This window comes from Triplophysa dalaica, chromosome 3 (genome assembly GCF_015846415.1).
Source record: "Triplophysa dalaica isolate WHDGS20190420 chromosome 3, ASM1584641v1, whole genome shotgun sequence".
Taxonomy (NCBI): domain Eukaryota; kingdom Metazoa; phylum Chordata; class Actinopteri; order Cypriniformes; family Nemacheilidae; genus Triplophysa; species Triplophysa dalaica.
Window position 1 is genome coordinate 20,012,270 of NC_079544.1, and position 18,429 is coordinate 20,030,698.

At 39.0% G+C, this 18,429-nt stretch overlaps 1 protein-coding gene across 2 annotated transcripts in view; it reads left to right on the top strand.

Moving 5' to 3' along the window:
- The first annotated feature begins 1,397 nt into the window (after positions 1–1,397).
- Positions 1,398–18,429, top strand: part of yeats2 (YEATS domain containing 2) — a 34,526-nt gene continuing 17,494 nt past the window's right edge. Inside the window, exons 1-15 of one of the 2 annotated variants that reach the window (XM_056744640.1) lie at positions 1,398–1,603; positions 1,764–1,907; positions 2,352–2,464; positions 2,543–2,640; positions 4,319–4,411; positions 4,612–4,839; positions 4,991–5,103; positions 7,521–7,682; positions 8,594–8,705; positions 9,139–9,183; positions 9,332–9,527; positions 9,716–9,943; positions 10,619–10,774; positions 14,473–14,567; positions 17,660–17,842. In XM_056744640.1, the coding sequence (XP_056600618.1) occupies positions 2,365–2,464; positions 2,543–2,640; positions 4,319–4,411; positions 4,612–4,839; positions 4,991–5,103; positions 7,521–7,682; positions 8,594–8,705; positions 9,139–9,183; positions 9,332–9,527; positions 9,716–9,943; positions 10,619–10,774; positions 14,473–14,567; positions 17,660–17,842 (1,809 nt within the window). In that variant the 5' untranslated portion in view covers positions 1,398–1,603; positions 1,764–1,907; positions 2,352–2,364. The remainder of the gene's footprint in view (positions 1,604–1,763; positions 1,908–2,351; positions 2,465–2,542; positions 2,641–4,318; positions 4,412–4,611; positions 4,840–4,990; positions 5,104–7,520; positions 7,683–8,593; positions 8,706–9,138; positions 9,184–9,331; positions 9,528–9,715; positions 9,944–10,618; positions 10,775–14,472; positions 14,568–17,659; positions 17,843–18,429) is intronic. The other variant, XM_056744641.1, reaches the window with a different exon arrangement.

Below are 18,429 nucleotides of genomic sequence, written 5' to 3' on the forward strand. Positions count from 1 at the left end.
ACCCCTGGACCATGTGTTTTTAAGAATAAACTGCAAATATGTTTGAACCTGTGTTTGTTTGTATTAAACTATTAAGTACTACATTTGTAAAGGCAAAAGAAATAATTATTGAAATCATCATAGTCAAAAAAACACAAGCACCATTTGTAAAAAGTGAAAGTGAAAGTGACCTGTTTGTCAGGTATGGTGACCCATACCTGAAATGTGACCTCTGGTTTTAACCCATTCAGAGAGTACTGAACACATGCACAGCAAGTAGTGAACTCACGTACACCCGGAGCAGTGGGCTTCTATCACTGCAGCGCCCGGGGAGCAAGTAGGGGTAAGGTGCATTGCTCAAGGGCACCTCAGTCGTTACCCGCCCGCCCTGAAAATCGAAACAGCAACCATCTGGTCACGAATCCGACTCTCTAACCATTAGGCCACGACGGCCCTAAGTAAATTAAACAGGTAACAGAAGTTCAGATGCCTTGATTTTGTCTGCAACGATGGGTAAATTAGTGGCAGTGCACAGGATTTTAACCTGTTCAATCTCAACATTTCTTATATTTGTTAACTATTGGGGATGTTGTAGCTTTACATCTGGTCATGTTTTAGAGTTTGGTTCAAACAAATCTCAAACTCAGTTTATTGATGCTTGATATTTTAGCAAAAACAGCGAAAGCATTTTCATACAGTATAGCGTGTAAGAACAAATAATATTGAATTGAATGAAATGATGATATCTGCATTCCAAAACTGTATTAATGATCCGAAGTATCAAGTATTTCACATTAAGTCACTGTTATCTTGAGAGACTGGAGGTTGGTGACTTATGACCTGAAATGCTGCTGTTTGAAAATGACTTTTGTTTAAAGCGATACATGAATGCAACTGAATCAAACTTTTTTGCATATGAATCGACTATGTTTGGTTTGGACAGACGGATGCATGGAGGACTTTATTAACAGTATAGACCCTATGCTTGGTCTACAGCAGTTATGAATTCTTGTGTAATGTATAATCTTAAGAATGAGGAAACATCACACAGAGATATAATTTTAAAAAGACACACATTGATGAAAACAGTAAATGTAAAACACCATGTTTCATCTACCGTAAAAGCTTATGAATTTCACATGCAACAAATGTATATTTAATTCATGGATTCACGAAAAACATGTCACCACGTGTGGACAAAATATCACCATATATTTAACAGGTAGACATTTAAATGTTACAAAACATGTTTTTCCCATGTTAAATTTATGTTGTCCACATACAACAGTCTTCACAAATCCAGTTTAAGTTAAAATGTGTAGATGTGTTCCGTATTGTCCCCCAGGCCATTAGCGTAAATGTGGTGTCGCGCGCCATCTTCTGGTCAGCCTTGGGCATTGCATGGCCTAGTTTTTCGTTCAATGCAGGAGTTTGGGGCTGAATGCACAAGCAAACATTTTCACCTATTTTCTAAAACATATTGTCTTCTGCTGGACCACAGTTTAAATAAATACGCTTTTCGGATAACTTGTAAACACAACATGCATTATTAGACCCTCAAAGACCCTTCAGGTGAATGGAAACTAAACGCTTGCCTATATGTTTGTGTGGCGCTGAGTTGCAGGTAGGCAGTGTGTGTTAAACTCTTTTGCTGTCTTTGTGTACATATGTTAGCTTTCAGGCTCATTCGTGTGCAGTCGTTTGCATGAACCGCATAAGTATGTAAGAAATGGCAAAAAAAATAGTTGTAACGTTTCTTTCTGCTATTCAATGATTCATTGCAGCGTTTGCAGGCCGCTCGCCCTCAGCGCTCTTTCCTGAGCGTGAACGCGCTCGCAACGCGCTCTTGTGTCCGTGTCCGCGCGATACTTCACAATGCGTGAGACCAACCGAAGCTAACGGCTAAACGTCTCGCTATCATCTTCAGCGTAGGTTTAACGTGCACAATAAACACAGATAGCACATTTTCATTGGCATTATTCACTTTGTTGGTTATTAACGCGTTGTTTGTAAAAGGGTTGTGCTTAAAATGTTGTTTTGTTTACTAGCTTAGTGTGTGTGTCAGATTAGCACTGTTTATGTGTTTACAGTTTTCCCTGTGCAACAACTAACGTTAACATGAGCTTGTGAAGGAAATGCTTTATGGTACTTTAATGTTGTTTAGCATTGTGTCTTTTTATATGTCTTTTTTAAAGAGGTTATGCATTCAATGCAGCAAGTTGCCACCTAAACTTTACTTGGACATAAAAGGCTCGTGCAGAATGTCGGTGGTCATCGAAAAAGCGCCTATTATGCCAGAATAATGTCTAGGTAGTCAGCTCACTAGGACACCTTGTTTATGTGGCTTGTTTTGTCCTATCTCTACAATCCAGCCAATGAGTGATCATGTCTGGGGTGAAAAGAAAAATAGAGGATAACGATCCTGACTATGAAGACATCACACAGGTGCTGCAGAACAAGAGGAGTAAGGTGGTGGAACAAAATGGTAAGATGTCTTCACCACATCTAACTGTCTGATAGTCACAGCAACACCATTGTTTACCTCTGGTTCGTTTTTAACCAGCACGCGACGCTACAGTGCAGAAGATTGAAGCCATCATTAAGGATCAGTTTGCTTTGGAGATGAAGAACAAGGAGCATGAGATCGAGGTCATCGGACAGGTAAAGTCTTGAAAACATGTTGAGTTGTGGTGTTGCTGATAACATTACAGCAGTCTTAAATCACACAGTACCTCTATTTACGTCATACAATTACCCCAAAGTGAACTACATGCATTCACCTACAGATTCCCTTTTGCTGTCAAACGAATCTGTTTATGTATCTTAAAAGTGTGATGAGTTTAAATCACAATTTTAACCCAAGCTTTTGTTATATAAGAGGGAATCGTATTCACACGAACATCACGTAAGAGTCAAAACTGAAAATGCCCTTGTTACTGAGATTACATCTGTTATTGACACCAGGCCCAGAGAATGGCAGGTTCTAGAATACACCTATCTATGATGTCATTGATAGGTTGAACAACGTGTCCATAGAAAAATATCAACGACTACTTCTCTAGCCCCACCCACTGGTTCAGGCATTACATAACCAGTGGCGCCGAACCAAATAGAGCGAGCAAGCAATTAACAAACATGCCGTTATAGCTAAATATTGTGCCATCCCTGGTTGTGGAAGAATGCAGTCGCTGCATAACCTTCCTTCGGATCCCGATATTAGGAATGCTGGGTTAAAGTTTATTGTTAAAGACGTTCCAGCTCATGTGGGAAAAACATGGAGCAATTGCTCGTTTAATTTCTCAGAGGATTTCATCGTGAACAAGGCACAGGTCGACACTGAATTTGTGGAGAGTTTAAAATTAAAAAGCAGTGCTGTGCCTTCAGTATTGGATCCGATAGGAATGGAGCAGCCATTATGTGAGGAAAACATTTTTGTACTATGGGTCACTATTGCTTTGTTAGAGATCGCATGATGTGCCCTGAGCACTATTCGGACCTCTAGTCATTTGTAATACTTGCAGAGGTTGTCTGTGATCTTATGTCCGTGCCAATTGCCATCGCTGTGATTTGGTGGGCTCATATATAATTTCTTTCAAGGTTTTATCCACCGTTTGAGAATAATGTAGGCTGTTTTGAAGTGTTTTGGTATTATTTAGGGTGCTTGGTGATGTCCATAAGTTACCGGCAGTCTCCCGTTTGTTTATTTATCATGGAAACTCACGTAACATTTGAGACCTGCGATCGCGGTGATCTTTTGTCCGGCTCGGGATCACTGGTCTCAGATGCAGACAGGTACGGTCGTATATCATTAAACGCCATACAACTATAGGGGTACAAACTGTACGCAAAGCCTTGCCATCACATCCGGGAAATAAGTCAGTAAATTTGAGTAAAATCATGCCTTGTGATTGCGTCACATGAAATACTGATGTGGGGAGGTCATTTATAAATCACAGGAGGTCTTCAGATAATACTAATGGTGTGCGAATACTGTGAATGCTGCTAATGTGTAAACTAACGTTACCGAACCATATTCACAGAAGCTTCCAACTATACAAACTGCTATCCAATCAAAGCAGTGGGCGTATACCTCCAAGTGTCTTCAATGCGGCACATTAAAACCGAGCGTATGCTGAGCTAGCCTCAAAACATGGGTAGAAAATAGCCTATTACTTATTGATTTTGATGTTTTTGGATGTAAAAACCACGCAAACGTCAAAAGTAGATCTCATACAACAGTAGAAAACAATAAATAACACCACATCATCGCACCTTTAATTCAATGTCTGTTACAGATGTTGGATTTAAAGGTTCTAAATATCAGTTTTCTTCTCCTCAGAGGCTGAATGAAGCCAGAAGAATGATGGACAAGCTGAGAGCCTGCATTGTCGCTAACTACTATGCCAATGCTGGCCAGCCTAAAGTTCCAGAGGTAATATTTTGTAAACATGTAGACACTGTCCACGAAAGTGGAAAATGTAGTAGAATACATTAACCTGATACAAAAACTCACTGAATGACCTCACAGGCCCAAAAATTCATAACACCTTCATGTATACAATATGCTGGGATCAGTTAATATTACTATTCTATTCCCAAATAGTTATCATTTCTTCTGTAATTTGTATCCAGGCCTCTAAAAGTGATCCGGCTGTGCTGAACCACCCTGCCATAAAGCGTTTTCTGGAGTCTCCCTCACGCTCCTCATCCCCACTGAACCAGAACTCAGAAACACCATCACAGGTCCAGTCTGAGACAGAGTCCCTCAGCCAACACGGCGAGGCCGGAGAAAGAGAGACAGACAGTGGAAGAGAGGACGGGACTCCACGTGAACGGCGGCCTGGCAGGAATACAGGAAAGGTAAGTGCCCCTTAGACCATAAAGGGGTCTGTACAGTTTTAAAGTCTTTTGAGAAATATGAAAAATAAACCTCTGTACATCCCCCTTGATACATGCATATACTTTGTGCGTTTGTTTTTGAGAGTAACATCTGTTTTGGTGGCATGTGTAGGACACATTTGGTGTACCAGCATCTTTAGAGCAGCATGTGACATTCCACACAACAGGAGAAGAAGTGTCACGACTCTACGTGAAGAAAACCATTGTCATGGGAAACGTCTCAAAGTATGACGCTTTACTTTCCTTATGCCATATTAGTCTTTTAATTAGCAAAATATTAGTTTATTAGCATGTAGATTTCATAGTCTGGATCTAAATGGTTAACTAAATCAGTGGGGTTCGCGACGTGCCAGTGTTCACATTGTGAACACAATGATTTATGCCTTAATGTCAAATATAGATGCACTACATGTGTTACTAATGTAGTAAATCTTGAGTGAAATATCAAAGTGGGGATTTTTCATTAGAGGGAAAGAAAATGTTTAGACATTTTACAAAACCTACCTGTTTTTAAAGATAAATATAAATTACAATCAATAATCTATTACCATCAATTTAAGTATTTTAAATATTTTTATATTTACATTTTTAAGCTCAAATTATTATTAAACTACGTATTTTTTTATTAAATATGCCTGCAAGTAAATAATTGTAGTTAGGTATCTATATAAAAAAAGTACCTTGCTTTTTGATAATTCGTTTGCTTTTCTTGTAAAACAGTTCATAAAAAATGTAATACAATGTAAACAATATTTATGTTTTACTGATGTGACTAAAGAATTTATACATACTAGTGGATTATCCAATTAGAAACATAAAAAAGATTTTTGGTCATCACATGTTAATAAAAGTAATGATAAAAAATATTTGCAATATTTTGTATTTATATATGAAATAAAACATGGTATCGGAGCTCAATAAATCTAATTTTGTGTAGTTCTGCTTTGCTTTAGTAATCAGAGGTTTTCTGTCTCAAATCTGTAACCTATAGTATATGATTGAGCACCTCTGGTCCCTTAGCTTTGATGTACCGGCTCTTCTTTTGAAAACTGTTGCTCTGGAGTACACTGCATTCTCTGCATTGCAACCTAAAACCCGGTCACGTCACTTTCACACTCCCCTGTTCATAAAAACAAACCTTCCCATGAAAGCTGCTGAAGGAATGGACATAGTTTATTATTTGGACGGGTCCTTTTATGAGAAATAATATTAATGTCTCCAAGCTTCTGTTCATTTTTAAATGCATCACTCTCACCAGAAACTTGGTACTATTTCTCAGAAAGCCAATAAAAATCCACGTGACACAAAGTGCTTTAGCTATCCCTAGGCGGAAATCTAACCTCATTTATTCTGCATTATCACACAGGCATCGTCTACTTTACCTCATAAAAGCCACTTAGTGCATGTGAGAGAGGCTTAAGTGTGTGCGTCTGAATATGAGCAATGACTTAAGCTCATTTTAACTGCTCGTGGATCAACTAAATATCAAACAGTGTTTACTCAAGGGTCAGGGTGCTGAACAGTCGTCATCGCAAATCTAAATTATAAACAGTTTCTAAGCACACTTATTTTCTTGGCAGATGCTTTATTGCCAAACAAACCTAAAATAAAGTATACTTTCTGCAAGGCAAATTACACGGACTGGTAGATGAGGATACAATATACAATGCTGAACCGAGAAGAAACTCGAAACTTGAAACGTGCAAAAAAAGTTTTAAGGACAGTAAGGCCTATTCACACCAAATGCATCATATTTGTGTGGTTCTAAAACAAAAATCTGCAACAGATTTGTATTGTCTTTAAGGAGAGAGTCTTTTCTGCCAATCTCATATTTATCTTGAGAATTTATACAGTAGTATTGCATACTTTTTATCTTCGAAGAGTATTTTGTTTTATAACAATTATAAAAGACAAATACAGCTGTACAAAATTTTATCCAGGAAACGTTGAGCTCCTTGAGGCGTGCAGGGGGGGCAGAACTACAGCACGAGGTTACAATACATCATCGCATTATCCAAATATAACTGTTTATTCACAATAAGTTTGTGTTGTTTACATTATGCACGTAAATGCCGATTTGCCAACAAAACATAAACAAATGACCTAGTTTGACCTAGTTTGACAGCTGGGACCGCGCCATCTATCAGTTTCAAACAATCTCCAAATCCAGTGTTATATCCACCGTTTATTTAACATTCATCACCGAAATGCAGTGGACAAACAAACACATCTTAACTTCAGTCAGTCAAGTAAAGGGCCATTGATGGGCATTCTCTTTCTTACGGTGGCTTGTTGACACGTGGGTTTGCTCTTTCTCTCACGCTCTAGATCATACCTGGGCATGCTTTTCTGGGAGAATTGTCCAATAAGGGACAAAGAACCCTTGTTACGAAACAGGAATCCATATTCGAAAAAGAATTTCCGAAACCCTGGCGGAGTGAATCGAGCACAGAAATATTACGTCATATGCAAAACTTGTTTTTTGACCAGTTGACAATGTTAAACTTGACAAGCCAGCACGTTTAACAGTGTTAAGAAGTCAGAATACATGTAATAGCATGTTACCTCACGCTTTAAATGTATAATGGATATTCTGTCACCGTTTTGGAATTGAGTCTCTCTCTCTTTTTGTCTCGCTCTAGATATATTGCTCCTGATAAGCGTGAAGAAAACGATCAGTCCACTCACAAATGGATGGTGTATGTCCGAGGTTCCCGTAGGGAGCCCAGTATTGATCATTTTGTGAAGAAGGTCTGGTTCTTCCTGCACCCCAGCTACAAGCCTAATGACCTTGTGGAAGTCAGGTGTGTGTTTTTATTCTGTCCTATCAGAGGTTTTTCCCCTTCATAATAATACTTGTGTATATACAACCTTAGATAAGGGCATATGAAAAAGCAACATGTACAGTGGTGTGAAAAAAATATTTGCCCCTTCCTGATTTTTTTCCCCCGCATATTTATCGTACTTAAACAGTACCTAGCATATGTTTTTTTTAGGCACTACTTTGGTTTATGGAGTGTCCAACAACAAGTTTCTGCCTTTGGTAGTTGAAATAAGACGCACGTAGTTTCACACCGTAGAACACAGACTCTAGTCATGATACACACGCATCAAGAACGAGCGACAGTGTTTTGGGGAGGAGAAATAAGTTTTCGAGTCAGTCTCAGCAAAACGTAGGCGGGAACTACGTATAGACTGACCAACAGACTACACCATCTGACCAATCACTTGACACAAGGTTAGCGGGTAGGCGGGGCCTAGACGGATGAATCGCAGAACAAATCATTTGAAAGTCAGTCAAGAAGTAAGGTACAAATAACTGCCTATTATTACGACATTATAGTGTTAAAACACATTGTATGTACATAAACTTGTTGTTGGACACTCCATAAACCAAAGTAGGGCCTAAAAAAAACATATGCTAGGTACTCTTTAATAAATAAAAGCATAATTTAAAAACTGCATTTTGTATTTACTCTGGTTTTCTTTGTATAATTTAAAATTTGTTTGATGGTCTGAATCATTGAAGCATGACAAATATGCAGAAAATACTTTTTCACACCACTGTATGTAATTGTGCCCTCCAAATGAGGTTTTGTTTGTTTTTATTAATATTGACACAGAACAGGCAGTGTTCTCTAGTGGCATAGAAAATATGTTGTGCATTTGTCAAATTGAGGTTTCTGAGAAAGACACTGCGTGTGTGTTTGTTTAGTGAACCACCGTTCCACCTCACACGTCGAGGATGGGGAGAGTTTCCTGTCCGGGTCCAGATCCACTTTAAAGACCAACGGAACAAGAGAATTGACATCATTCACCACTTAAAGGTCAGATACTTTTCTGAGTTAGTAAAACACACTTTGAAACTTTCCACATTGTCCTTTTTATCTTTTTGAGTCTTTTACATGTAAAATACATTGAATATATCTTCTCACTTTACAGCAAGAATTTTTCTTTCATTGAATTCGCCCCTGTCTCTCGTGTGATAATAGAACAAAACAGAACAGAATATGTCTGTAAGGATGCGTAATTCACTGACTCTTAAGGTGAAATGTTTGATTTTATAAAACATATTTTTTCCTTTATCCTTTTTTGATATGAAAGGATTAAAACAGAGAGATGAATTGACATGTCAAGGAAGGAGAAAGGATTGCAGATGAAAGCACTCGAAAACATTCTGTTAGATTTCCCACGCTGCAAAGACGCTTGGATGTATTTAATGTTTCTGCTATTTATCTTCTTTTATTTGTCCTCTGACAGCTGGACAGAACGTACACAGGTTTACAGACGCTGGGTGCTGAAACGGTGAGAGACACTGAGTATCTTATCTGAATCTATCAGTCACATCACCGCATTGCTACAGACTCTTATTTTGGGATGTTGTTGTTTTTAAGTGTAATTTGACAAACAGAGAGTCTGTGATTAATGTTGAAACATTTCTTCTTTCTTGAAGGTGGTGGATGTTGAGCTCCACAGAAGTTCACTGGATGATGATTTCATCTCTTCTGCCCCCTCATCTTTATCATCATCTTCCTCTTATCTAACATTTCTGGGTGGGGCTGGTTCCTCCTCCACAGCTAGCCAGGGCTCCCGACGTCCCACCTCTCCATCCCAGCACTCCAATAATGATCATCCTGGCACAGAAAGAGGTAGATACATTTTTTTTGCATGTGCATATGTATATGTATATGCACATATAAGTCTGTGCACACTCAATGCAACAAGGTTGAGTCACAATTTGAAGCAGTTCAGAACAGTGTTTTGATGAGTGCTTTCAGTTTGTATTGATAATATCAATTGATTATAATCATAAATGCCTCTCGCTTTTTTGCCTTAGTTCCAGGCCTCACTGTCAAGAGCGAATCTGTGCGTACCTCATGTTCAGAGCGGACCTCATCCCAGTCCAGCAGGTCCGACAAAATGATTCTAGGGTCCCACGGAAACTCAGCGTTTCAGCCGATCACCGCTAGCTGTAAGATCATTCCACAAGGACAGGTGCCCAGCCCGTCCGAATCACCTGGGAAAACATTCCAGCCAATCACGATGAGCTGCAAGATTGTATCAGGTGAGCACAGGCGCACTGAAAAGAGGGCAGCTGACCGGATGGTAGAATCTTGTTAATGTGGCTTTCCAGATCCAGCTTCTGTGCCACCCTTGCAGTTTAAGTTTGGCTTAAGGGGCCATTCACATTTCGCATCTAAAACCACGCTTTGGGAGCTCATGCTCTCCTGGTGTCTGCCATATGCAACCATGGACCACGCTTGCTGTTAAGTCGAGGAGGTATAAACAGGATATATGGTTATAAACACTGAAAATACCGTGCAATAACTCTGCTACTAGATTTATTTATGCTATGGTCATCTCTGTCTCCATCTTTGCTGAAATATTTTTTGCGCGGCTGACGTGCCTTGAAAAAGGAGCTCTCTTTTTGAGCACGCTTGTCACAACGTCTATATTTAAATAAAACAAACTTGTGCACGCAGAAGTGCTGAATATCTGACTTTACTATATGTCTTGTAGCCTGGATGCGAAACGTACTATAAATCAAGTAGTTGTCCAATGTGCTAGCCATGTTAAAATCAGTCTTTGATTCTCTGAGATCTTTAACTGATGAAAACCCAGACATGTATCTGAAATGCTCTGTAAATTTATTTCGGTGAAAGTGTCCGTTATAGTCATAAATGTAATGTCAGTATACATCTAATTGAATAAACCCAATGTTTGTGAATGTGTGTTTCAGGATCTCCCATCTCCACTCCTAGTCACTCTCCTCTTCCCCGGACATCCTCCTCAACCCCGGTGCACATGAAATCCAGCCCATCAGTCATAAATAACCCCTATATCATCGTTGACAAACCTGGACAAGTCATTAATATGGCTGCATCTGCATCTACAGGTACGTGCATTTTCAAAGATGCTGCGTCTTTTCACACTTTTTTCAGTGACTCATGCTGTGGGCTTGCAGGGCATTGTAAGACCAGGGGACCGTTTCAATAAGGAAGTTCAACCAACACTGAGTTTAAATCTGAACTCTGAGTTGATTTACTCATAGAATCTCTACTCTGAGTTTTCAGTTTCAGACCAGGTGATTTGAGTTAGTTCTATCCACTCTGAGTAAGTTCACCCTAGGTTACGCGCGTGCACCATGGCTATAAAAGGCCAATTCAATTGAGTGAAGATAGCACGATTCACCATGGCAACGGCACGTGACAAAAAGCGCTCTGTTTATTTCTCGCCAATCGAATTGGATGTACTGTTACAAAGGTATGGTGAATATGAGCACATGTTTAGAAAAAAGAGCAACACAGCAAAAGAAGGAGAGTTGGCGTGGAAGAAAATTGCTTCACGTGTTAATGCGCAAGTTTATATGTCAATCACTTTTATATTTATTTTGTTGAAACTGTGAAAATGGGAATTATATTTAACTCTCTCGCTCTCTCTCTCGCTCTCATATAGGTGCAATCCTTCTGCAATAAAAAGATCTAGGCAGCAGCTGAATATGAAATACAATAACATCATTCATTCAGGAAAGTTTAAAGAAATAAAATGCTCTTTCTAGTAGGATGCCTGATTGGGAAATGTTAAATATACTACTTAAATTGGCCGTAAAGTTAAGATAAAACATCCAAACCGTGCCTCACAATTCTCTACCGACATAAATGTAACTCTCTGCGAATTAATGCAGATTCCTCATCTACGGGTTCCTGAATAAACGGACATGCCATTTTAAGGTCTGTGTGACTAAATTGAGCGCGATTAGGAACACGAATCAATAAACAAATGACGAATGCAATTTCAACACAGCTCGCGCTTCTTAAAGGGGTGGAGATTGTAACAAACCCTGGGTTTGTGGAATAAAACCTGTTCCCTACCAGGTTAGGTTCACAGAGTATGTTACTCTGGTTACTCACACGGAGTATAAGATACCTCGATTTCTGAAATGGGCTTGACTTACCCCGCGGTCGCGGGTTTGACATACCTCGCGTTCTGAAACCAAACGTTCTGAGTATTCCGTTTTCTGGGGTTGACTTACTCTGAGTTTGCACTTACCCTGCTTTCTGAAATGGGCCCCAGGTTGCCATGGCAACCGCATCACTAAGAGTTTAGCAGCGTTTGTTGTATGCAGTTCATGAAACATAACAAGATGTGTGTGTGCGGAGAACAGATTCCACCTTCATAGCAACTCTCACAGATGCTATATCACCTGTAAGTGCATTCTACCACCTCAGGTAACATCTCAACAGCACATACAGCCACCCACACAAACACTCCTACAGGCTCTCAGAGGGTCTCTGAACACAGGAGATCAGCAGTTTGTGTGGGTGATCCTAGATCTGTGCTGTTCTGCTAAAGCAACATGGTGACCATTAGAGATACACTCATTACTCTTCAAACTCCAATCTTATTTTGTTGATCTTTCTCTCTCTAACTCAATGCCATCTTGTTAAAGGAGTCATATGGCGCGAACATATTTTTCTGTGTCTTTGGTGTGTAATAAGTTGCCCATACATGTATAAAATTGCACAAATTGAAGTGTTCGAACAAAAGATTCATGCAATCTAAAAGCGAATGCTCACCCAGACCTGCCTGAAACGCCTTGTGTAACTACACCCCCACAAATCTACGTCAGTGTGTGGTAAGATTTGAATAAGACCCCCCAAATGTATTTGCAAGTAAGGTTTGTGTATCCGTCAGCACAACTGCTAAGCAACCTGATGTTGCAAATATGGTAAGATGCGTTACATTTCTGTCTCACGCTTGGAGTATTCGACCAATCACTACGCACTGGTTAACTGGCCAATCATAGCACACCTCGCTTTTCAGAGCTTTGTTAAAAATCTGTGTGTTTCAGAGAGCCGGGCAAAGAGGAGATTCAAACATATGTGAAATATACAGCGTTTTTGAACCTTAAATCGTGTATATAAATTGCGTTACATCTAAAACAAACAATAATATTCGTTTTAGCTGTGTCACATGACCCCTTTTAACAACACTTATTGTTGGCTCTTCAGACAAAATGTTAAATGCTCTGTCACGTGCATGTCACTTTGGCATCTGGTAAATTAACAAATGTTTAAAGTGTTTGAATTTTATTCAAAGTTTTATTCGAACGTCCTGTGTAGGTAGGACAAAGCCTTATGATGCCTCAAAACCAGATGGGTTGTCAGATCTGAGCCAAAGATTTGAAACGCAGCCATTCTCATTTTAAAATTTGCAAAGTACTCTGCAGATTTCTTACAACAGTGTGAATATGAGATTTCCAACAACATTTGAACAGCTGCTTTAAGTTAAATATGCATCATAATATAGAATATTTTGTTATGCGCTCTGATGAATTATTAATGCATCAACCAGAAAATGAGTTTCTCTATTAGGGAAACTGTATCTGTATTACATAATGATGAGCGCAGCTGTTTTAATGTCCCAGTTCCTTCGGTTGCCCATAGTTACGTGTAGAAATAGAGAAAGTGTGCACACACAATTTATCTTGGTGTGACAGAAGCTTCAATTGCACAGAAATTAACCAATAAATATCGATAAAAAAGTTAAATGGACAGAGGAACGTTTACACAGATATAAAGTGAAAATCATAAGGGAACGGGTAGTATGCAGAAATGGTGAGAGCATATACAACTGAGGGGGAAAAAAAACATTTGAAATCAAAAAGTCATTCCAAATCAAACCTCAGGAGTCACTCAAAGTCATCCAACAGCAATCTAAAAGACTGACAACACGACAAGGCACATCAAAGTGGGATAAAAATCCAGGTTATCATTTTTGAGCTTTTCGTAAATAAATGTACAAGTATTACAGTTATTTGGCTTAACAGTCAATATAAACTTGTTTTCTTTGCAGTATTTGATGTCTGAAATTAATACAGAGCATCTTTTCTGTTATTTTTACCTGTTTCTCTAGTTTTTATTTTTTGCAAATAATACAAATAGAAACAATATTCCTATTTGACATTTGGTAGAAATACTGTCAGTAGTTTACAGAATGTAACAAAAAAATTATTGTACCTAAACATATACCAATAAATAGTCAGAATATAATATATCAGTATAAAATATATTTTTATGTACCAGGGAATCATTGACGCAGACAACCTTTGGAAAGTCTAGCATGTCTGTTGTGAGCTGTAAGTTCTTTGTCTTTTTTTCTCGAGAACAGAAGTTGTGAACCTGAAAAAAATCTGCATGCCAGTCATCCTAAGGGAAAGTGCATTATGAGGTTTGGAGTAAATCACCTCCATTACATTTTTCAGCACAAACAGAAATAAAGAAATTTTGATCAGAACTACAGCTGCAGGCTAAAGACCTGCAGGGTAGCTCGCGCCTTAATTTTTACACAAAAATACAGTAATGCCCGTGCATGGCAAAATAATTCAAATCACTGCCGAAATATGAACCAAAAATATTTAAACAAGTAAAAAAACACTTGAGTCATCCACACATTGACTGTATCGGAAAGCAGATGACTGTTTGCTTTTCCATTGTGCCGTGTCACTGCTCATTTGCATAGCTTTGGTTTGTCAATAGTCGATCATTCCATTTGTTGTCATATGTTTTATGGTGTTTCGTGTTTTCTTCCCAGGTAGTCCATCAGCCAAGCAGAGCAGCACAGCACATGGTGCTCGATCCCCTGCCCCTAAAGTTCACACCAGCAGCATCCTGTCCTCTGGAGTCAAGGTGAGACAGAGAGCGGGTGTTCATAGATTTAAACTGTGCACGTTTGATTTATGCGCTCAGGACACCTTTGTGTGTTGTTGGATTAACTTAGACAGCATTTTTATGGGCTGTTTTTGAATGTTTAATCACCAGTAAACACGCTGCCAGAAATGCTGTCTAAGCAAGCAGCTCAGGGGTTTGAAACGCAGCCAGCAGCTTCCTGTTAATAGCCTCTCCTTTCATAATCTGGTTTGATTGATTAACATAATACAGAAGTGGCAAGGTTCTCTTGCTCCAGAAAGACAGATGAGAAGAACGTCAGAGGTGAAATTGAAATAGAAGTAATGAATAAGTTGTGTTTGGGATCACATTTAATTAAATGTGGGCAGTTTAAAACATTGTGTCACAATCAGTTTCCCATCAGTCAGAATGAAATGATCAATCAATTCTCATTTGAGCTCAAAAGGAGCTGTCAATAATTTGACAAATGGACATCAAATGAATCTGTTATAGTATCAACGATACTAGTCTTTCGTTGTACTATGATCTAAATTTATGCACGGTAATAAAGACGCTTGAATGAATCATGCAGATATTTAAAGCATTACTAGGTTGTCTGTCCTTGTAATAAACAGATTAAAAAAACTGTATTAGGTGCTCGTCTTTCTCTTTTCCTATCTGGGTTATTCTCGGAGGGCGTTTCAATGTTTTCTGGACTCTGCAGCTAAATTAACACCGGTTGTTATTAATAGTTGGTGTTGAGCGGTGCAGTAAGCGGACATATGCGTGTGTGTGTCTGTGTGAGGGGTTTAAAATGGGACATCTATCTCTGGCATGATGAGGCTGCTTTCAAGCAATCTGTTCAGAAGACTGGATTGTTCCCACAACACATGCACACGCTTCAATGCATTGTTGACATGGAGTAAGAATGAACGGCCACAGATGTTTCTCTGCAAAAAACAAACTAATTTGTGCTGTTCTGAGCATTTTGTTGTTGGTGAATGTCATTAAAGTCTATAATTTTTTTGTGGAAAGTTTTCTGTTTACCATCCCTAAGCCTTAAAGGGCAGTTTGTAATATTAAAAAAAGTTTTGTTTTAAATTCTTTATAAATTATTGTTTTTTTTCTCTACACATAAAGTAAATCACACATCCCCGAACGCACGCACACACACTTTGTTTGTACCTTCTGACATTTCCTAACGGTTCTTAATTCTGGTGCCAGGACCTACAGCAATGCACATTTTGCATCCTTGCATCTGAAATTGTGAAATGTGGCAGTCTGTACCGAATTTAATAATGTACATACTTATTGACTGTTACAACAGTATGTTCTATATAGTACTGAATTTATGGGCACATAAATTAATAACATAAATTCCACATATATAACCCATTGTGTTTGTTCACTTTTCTTATGACAGAATATCATAACAATGAAAATAATTGACTCAAGTGTCGTTAAACAAATACAGTTTAACCACAAGGAATAGATTTCTTTGCTACCTATGTCACATAGACATGAAAAGTGTTGTGGTGTTTTTAATTTGTTAACTTGAATGAATTTAGCTGCTTAGCTTTATGTCCTCATGGGATTAAAAAAATGGACATCTGATGCATTTTGAAGAATCTCCATCCAGGTTTTATTTGCACACTGTTTTTGTATCTCTTATCTGTACACTGAGATTTTGGACATACTGGTTAGTTTCCATACTTAACGATTTTCACATACTGTATAGCATGGCAATAGTGTCTCTTGTAGTGTTGATTAGAATTAGGGTTAGAAAGCTGTTCTACTATGATAATTGGTGATGAAAATTTAATTATGTTCAATAAGATGAACTTGTGTTTACTTCCGCATTAGCTAAGGGATGATTTGCGTTTAGGTGGTACTTGAGACTGGAAGAGCTCCTACAGTACATTTACATTTAGTCATTTAGCAGACGCTTTTATCCAAAGCGACTTACAAAGAGTTAGGGAGCAACAAGCGATATGTCATACAGGAGCCATAATACATTAGATCTCAATACAAAGTTACTGGTTTCAACTAAAGCTAGACCACTACCTGTTGAGAGAAAGAGTTTTTTTAAACCAATTCCGCATTGCACAAGGTGCAAACAACCTTAGTCTTGTCGATGTTTCTATTGGGAAGCTTCTTAAAAATTAATATTCCCTGAAGCAAACCCGGTGGCTTCAAAGCTGCATCCATGTTAGCACGTCACGTTTGATGTGGTATTTCACAGTAACGTTATGTTGTGTTCAGACCAAACGCGAATGGCGTGTCAAGCGCGAGTGATTTATATGTTAATGCAAAGAGCCAATAGACCTACTTGCTGCGCGAATCGCGCGAATGAAGCCCTGGTTATGAGATGATGAGGCGGCGCTAAGGACGCGAATGAAGCCCTGGTTATGAGATGATGAGGCGGCGCTAAGGACGCGAATGAAGCCCTGGTTATGAGATGATGAGGCGGCTTCTGCTTCCGCGAAAGACGCGAGTTGAAAAATCTCGTTCTCGCCCCTGTACAGTGCAGTTAAGCTGGTATACATCCGCGCTAAAATATCAAGGTGAAAGTCATCATAGCTTGCGTAGTATAGACCCAGCTCCCAACCCAACTTTGAGAATAGATTAACGGCAACATTTTTTTTATCGCGCGATAAGAGTCTCACTGCGTTAACGGCATTAACGCCGTTAGCGGCCCACCACTAGTAAATAGTATAATAGTGAAACTCTGCCTGAGAAAATTCATGTGTGGGGATTGAATGTCCCTTACACAGTTTCTACACGTGACATGATCAAAGACAATAGAAACCAGTAACGCAGTAACCCATTATAATTTTACATTTTGTCCACACTAGATGCGGCATGACGCGACTTGATCAAGCCGTGTTAAATTTACAGAGATTATCTCATTGTTTAGCTGCATCAGGGAGAGAGGACACATGTCAGCTCTTGCTTAAGGCATTGTGCAATCTACTAAATGAACTTTAGGATGAATCACACATCTCTGAACATATATTGCTTCAAATGGAACGTCTATCAAACGAATGGTTTTTAAGTGTGCACTTCTATAATAAAAAGTCATAGAATTACTCTGTCTGTCTGTCTGTCGGCAGGTAATAATCAAACAAGAACCGGGAGAGGTGCCCACTCAGCCTTCTCCACAGCAACAGGTGGTCTCCACAGCAGCATCCCAGCCACAACAGCAGTATGTGACAGTAAAAGGGGGGCATATGATTGCCATGTCGCCACAGAAACAAAGCGGGACGGGAGCTGGAGGAGGAGCCACGGCCAGCAAGGTATATTTATTATCTTTTTATTTTTTGTTGTCAATTTAGGCTTAAATGTTGTTTTCCTTTTTGTGACCTGTTAATTTTCTAAGTCAATAAACCAATAGTTTATTTTTAATGTTTTAACTCTTTGTAGTTGCTTATTTTTACAGTAAGTTTTTACTGCATTCAACTAGTGTGCTGCCTACATAGCCAGCATTGTTAGGCTTGATGACAATGAAAACCGCTCTGCTAGTACATAACTAGGGGGTTTTATAGAGTGTCCAAAAACAAGTTTATGTACATAGGTGTTAAAACACTATTATTTTCGTAATAAAAGGCAGTTATTCTTACCTTACTTCTTGACTAACTCTCAAATGATTTGTTCGGCGATTCATCTTTCTAATTTCCTCCTTTCCGCTAGTCTAGTCTGATGTGATTGGTCAGATGGTCTAGTCTGCTTTGATTGGCATACCTCAAATGAGGCACACTAGCAACAGTGTATGGGGGAGAAAAGTTTTCGCGTGTAGTCCTAGCAAATCGTAGGCGGGGACTATATGCAGTGACGTAAATCCGCAGCGGTTCGCGAAACGGACTAGGGACGACTTGTTTGCGTG